This window comes from Fulmarus glacialis, unplaced genomic scaffold (genome assembly GCF_000690835.1).
Source record: "Fulmarus glacialis isolate BGI_N327 unplaced genomic scaffold, ASM69083v1 scaffold7792, whole genome shotgun sequence".
Taxonomy (NCBI): Eukaryota; Metazoa; Chordata; class Aves; order Procellariiformes; family Procellariidae; genus Fulmarus; species Fulmarus glacialis.
Genome location: NW_009198526.1, coordinates 1 through 5,906, shown reverse-complemented (window position 1 = coordinate 5,906; position 5,906 = coordinate 1). Strand labels below are relative to the sequence as shown.

Sequence of the window (5,906 nt, the reverse complement as noted above, 5' to 3'; positions counted from 1 at the left end):
CACTGCACAAACTTATTTGGCAACATTACGAATGCACCAAGATATATTCACAATCTGATAATCTACACTTTCTATTTGCAATCATCTTTCTGCCTTCTGTTCATAAACAAGACGGCCAATTTCCAGTCATAGGCACTCTTGTGATCAGGATCTCAGAACCATAGTATGCCACAGCTTGGGCATTGCTAGTGCTCTGCTTCTTCCTGCACTTAGCTTCCCATCATCCAAAATACCTAGAGCATCTTTTACACCAGTGGCAAATGTGAGGATGCAAATGCAGAATTGTCTTCCATAATGCATACAAACAACCTGTGTGCTGATTAACTTCAAAAGATGGTTTAATAAATAGAGAGAAATGCAAGTTTTGAATTTTGGACTATCTTTTGATAGTTACTAAAAGAATATTATTAAAATATTGAGCGTTACTGAAATAAAGTCCAATTTTAACTCTGTTTGCAGAAGTTAAACCCATGCAATTATAATTCCAAGGACCTAAAATCATTGAAGGACTTTAGAGAAGTATTTACTCCTCAAGAGAAAATTTTCCAATTAAAAGGGGCTCGTAGTTTCAGGATGCTTCCTGAACACACCGAGCACCTTACCACCAGCAGTGCCAAATCCCTGCAGCTCTCCAAGCATTCCTGAAAACCAGGCTTTGTCTTATTCCTCTCAGATATTCTTTGGGGTGAGACTCTCAGGAATAGCTCCCACTGTGCCAAATTTAGGCTTAAGTAATTAGCTCAAGATCATAAGGCAAAACATCTGCAGAATGTAGAGTAGACATAGATACTCTGGCCTCAAGTGTTGTTTTTAAACTGACCATACAGAAGAAAATACAGAATTATACAGATCATAATTGTTAAACTGAGTTGGTTACAAGCGACACCTAAGTTATTCAAATAATGACTTTTTTTACTGATTAGAAATAGGCTTTTATACTTGGATCCTGATTTATCTTTAGTTAAATACCACTAAAATTCATGTTAAGTCATTGTGTTCTTGTCAACAGATTTTAGATTGAGTCAGCTCTATGCTCCCTACAAAGGACTGTTTACATTCTTAAAACAAATATCATTTTATATGACCGTTGGATAGAGAGCTGTGCAAGTGAGTTTAATCAGGCTTAAGTCACTTCTCAAGAGTCGCCAAACAAGCTTGAACAAACTGCACCCAATGTTTGGCAGAAAAATATTTCCACCAGTTTCCCCAACCCAGAGTTCAATCTGGTCTGGAAAACCAGCAAAAAAACGTTCCCCTTCTCGGGCACGAGTAAACAAGCAGTCAGTTTAAGCTCTACTTAAAAAAGTTAAATGTGATGGTGATACAACATCAATCACCTGAGGGGGGGGAAAAGTGAGGACTGTAGCACCTACCCCATCCCGGATAGGCTGGAAGTTTCAGAAGTGCTGAAATTTCTCAGTACTATGCACCAAGCAGTACAGAAGATGACTAAAGAGAGAGGTAAACAATCACGTCTGCTGCAACCGGTGTTAACAAAAACTTATGGAAAAGAGCTTCGGTCCCTTTGTCTTTTGTTGTTCAGTTGAAGACAACGATGAACAAGCATGAAAAAAGCTGCAGCTAAAGAGATAGCTGTAGCACTACATGCTGAATATCAAAATAAACACAATCTCAATTTCATTTTGAAATTTAAGGGGGGAAAAAAATCCAATCACATTCAAATTCTCTGTAGGTCAAGAGAAAGTTTGTTTTTTGGTTTTGTTGAAATGATATTTTTCCAGAAGACACTGAACTTCAATAAATGCTCCTTTTCATACTATGAAAATAACTCAGCACAGCCTCTCCTACGAAAATATTTTTCTCCTGGCACAACCAGGTTTCATTCCTAACCTCAGACGGCCTGACTACTTTGAGAACAATCAGCCACTTCTATTGATTAAACAAACATGAAAAGAAATTCATTCTCTTTAAAAAGCAGTTTTCTACAGCTTTCATAACACAGAAAGATGACAAAATAAAAAAATACGGTCATTTTGTGCTAATTCCTTTCTTTAATTTTATTGTCAGTCTAAATAATTAATACAAAGTTACTTCATTCTATGAAGATTAAGAAACTCTACAGTATAAAATTCCCTGAGATACCATATGTAACTTAAAGGATCACATAATTCTCTATTCCATTTACACCATAATCAAAAAGTAATACTATTTCTTCTCCTTATAAAAACCAGAAGATAATGATCTTCCTTTCTCTCCCTCCACCCCAATATTTTAAGGCATGGAATAAAACACTTTTTCAAAATGTATCCAAAAAGACTTTTCTACTTAAAATAGAAAATATATTTGCCTAATTTTTACAGATGGATTATATGCATCACCTGCAATATCTTGTGGAGTCTGGTACCTGACCTACAATCCAATTTGCTCAAACTTTTTATTCACCATTGAACTTGGGCTCTACAAAGTGAATTACAAAAGCCAGTCCTTAGCTTATACCGGTACACTATTAGCCTGTGGAGCAGATCCGCCAAAAACCAAACTAGATTTATAGAGCTGCTGTATTACTGACTTCAGCAGCTGTAGACTAGGGCTGAATTTCCTCCCAAATCTAAAGGGAAAAGTGTGCAACGCTAACACAAGAACTATGAAACTAGAAAAAGATTCTTTTCTCTCAAAGCAAGAGCTCTGCAATAATTATTACAAGACTGCAGTTTTCATTATACAATTCTTGAATATACTCAATGCATAACTTACAGCACAACTGTGAACATCTTATTCAAATGTGTTGCTTTAATTATTGCATAGCTCTTTTCTGAATTTTACAGAACTCCAGTTCATCAAAGATTTCAACTGCTTTTCTTAGAGAGGCTGAGAAAAAAAGTATCGGTTGTGATCTTTGGAAATTCCCGTGCTGCTGTAGCCTGATCTTCTGCCTGTGGCATTACTAATGATTACACAGAAGAACTGTGTGCCTGGAAACTTTCAGAAAATGCTAAAAAAATTAGGACAACTGAAAAAAATGCAGTTTCAGCAGACTGATAAAAAGTAGTGCAAACTTAAATATTAGTTCACCACTTTTAAGATCGGATTTTTGTATACATTTACATGAACTGTGATAAAAACTGAACAGAAAAAAAGTATAATTCAAAGGTAGACAGATTCTATCATCCTGACACTTAGCTATTACTGTTAATGCTACATTTAAATTAGATTTTTAAAATTATCAAAACCAATTTTATGGGAGTAGTAACCACTGGTAGAGAAACAGATGAGCATGCCATGAAGAACATGCTTTTGCTTTAAACAATCACTTAAGACCTGTTCAAGTGAAAATGCAGTGTTAGGGACCATCCCTACTACACTCCACATAGCGTTGACTGTCTTCTCTCCTTTCCCAATAAAATTTCTGACATTAACAACAGAAGCAACTCATTAATAACAAACAACTCTGACATTAACAACAGAAAGGTTCATGAAGTACTTTCAGCCATCCTTCCTTGCACAAAAGCAGAAGGGAATAAACGTAGGAGCCAGCAAGATCTGATCTGGTAAATCTGTGCAAATTATTAATGAACTTCATTATTATTAGATTTTTTTTTTTTAACAATTCTTGGTTCCATGCTTACCTAATCATGGGGAACATATAATTTAAAATAAATAACAGTAGGCTGCCAGCTCATAAATCTTAAAAGCACCTACCCGACATCCCTTCCTGCTCAAGTAAAATCTAAACCTTTTCTAACCTAATTATGACTCACAAACACCAGTGAACTCACCTGTTCTGATGCCCATCTTTTATTTGCAACTGACTTTCTTCTTTCCCCACCTGTTCTGTGCCCATGATTTTATTCCGAGAGAAGTCTCTGGGTAACCCCATGGATTATCCAGCCCCTTAAATAGGAGCTGGACGAATCCCTTAATCATTTGTGCAGGACTCTCGTGGGTTATCATGTTTTGCCACTAAACCTTATAGTTGCAAAGGGCAAGGAGGGCTCAGCTTCCTGAGCATGTGTAATTGCATTTCAAGTTTCTTTCTGGATTTCATCAAGCAAGATTACACGTAACCAAGAAGTAACCATACACTGACTACCAGGAAGACTCCAGCAAAATGGCAGAATCTGAAAGGGAGTAACTACCATAAATGTTCCCGGTAGGTACTGAGAGAAGGAAGTTTTATCTTAGGAATCTGGAAAAAACCCTCAAAACCAAAGGAAAAAAAAATATTAAATCTTTCCCTTTTCATATTCTTTCCCCACACAATCTGTATTTTACCAACAGTCTAGACCTTATTCTCTACAGTAATTTTCTTTTTGAAAGGCAGTGATTTGGGAATTGAGTTTTGGGGTGGGTTTTTTTGGTAATTATTATTTTACAAACAGCAAAGCAGCATTCTGAGTAGTCTGTCACCCAGCAGAATTTTTTAAAATGCGTGCCATAAACTAAAACAATCGCTGCGCAACAGGACTGTCTAATGATACGAGAGAAGTTAGCCTTTCTGTATACATATTCAATGTAGTAATAAAAACCCTGTAGTTCTGAGCCTTTCCCTGCTTTTTCCTATATGGCAGTAATTTTGCAGAGAAAAACATGCAGATTCCTGTAAACATTTTCTAATTCCTGAATAGGGAGGGTGGAAATGTTCCAACTTTTTTCCTGTTCCAACAGTCTGTCTTTCCCTGTACTTCAAGTTCTTCTCCACTTTCATACAGGATAAACACACCTACGGTTTCGGTAGGCAGTGGAAGAAATACTCTACATCATCTGAGCTGTTTGTTCCACTCAGATCCAGTCCCCTCCATACACTTTTTCCTAAATGGAATTATTATTTGGCTCAAAGCATTATTAGTTGGCTGCTGCAATTTCAAACATTGCTAAAAAGTGCTACTGTATCATGACATTCTTACATTCAACACTTGTGGCTCAGAATTTGTCTGCAAATAGCTTTCACACCCATAATAATCACTGTTAAAAATATTCACTTTTGTCTTCGGAGTACAGAAAGCCAGCGCTGATCATGTATCCCCCGTAAGCAGAAGAAAGTTTCATGGTCCAGGAAGCTGTCATAGCCGACAAAATTGGTTTCAGCTGTACGGCTGAAGAACTTGGCATCGGTTATTTATGTTGAGCTGTGCACAACTGTAAAGGTTTCAGATCTGTACGACTTCTGGAAATTTAACTTTGCCCTTTAAGAATCATCTTGCCTGATGTTTCTTTGTACTTCCATAAATTTGCACTTTAATAACAATCTTCCTTTTGTAAGCTTTTCACAGCTTGTTTACCTGTACCTGTATGCTTCTCTCACTGATGACAGCCTTCTGCGTACTACCTCGGCTAATGATCTCTGTGAGATCCATCCTTCCTTTTTTTTAGCCCCCTGCGGGCACGGGCGGCCCAGACAAGCCTCACCTGCCAGGAACATCAGCTTTCAAACCAGCTGGCCAGATTTCGTACAGTCTTGATTTGATTCCCAGCTGTCCTCACGGCCTCACAAACCTTGCAGAAATGCTCGTCCCAGAACGAAGTGACGTGGACCTCGTACTTCTTCCTCCAGGCAAAATACCTCCTGTAGTTGGGTTTGTTTTTATCAAGGAATTTCAGGTAGGTGGCCAGCAGCCGGGGGCTGGGGAAGTCGTCGACATGGATGAAGGAGTCAGGGGGGATGAAGCGCTCGTAGTTGGCCCTGTGGGGTCCGAGGACAACAGGCACGGCGCTGGCGGCAAAGGCGTTTCTCCAGAGCTTCTCCGTGATGTAGTCGGTGTGCTGGGAGTTCTCGAAGGCCAGGTAGAACTTGTAGGCTGAGATGGTCTCCACTACCACCCCCCCCTCGGCCAGCGCCAGCCCCCGCGCCCCGTACACATCGATGGCGAGGTGCTCCTTCAGCTGGCGGTAGTAGCGCACCCGGGCGTGCTCCTCGTTCCAGTTGCTGATGACCCAGGCCACCAGCC

The 5,906-nt window shown here is 39.1% G+C and overlaps 1 protein-coding gene across 1 annotated transcript; it reads right to left on the bottom strand.

The window, feature by feature from the left end:
• Window positions 1-5,379: 5,379 nt before the first annotated feature.
• On the bottom strand, window positions 5,380-5,901 carry LOC104073238 (alpha-(1,3)-fucosyltransferase 4-like; the record flags this gene model as incomplete). The annotated part of the gene is made up of 1 exon (XM_009572939.1): window positions 5,380-5,901. A coding segment is annotated over one exon (522 nt), but the record flags the coding sequence as incomplete, so codon positions are not given.
• Between the last annotated feature and the right edge of the window lie 5 nt (window positions 5,902-5,906).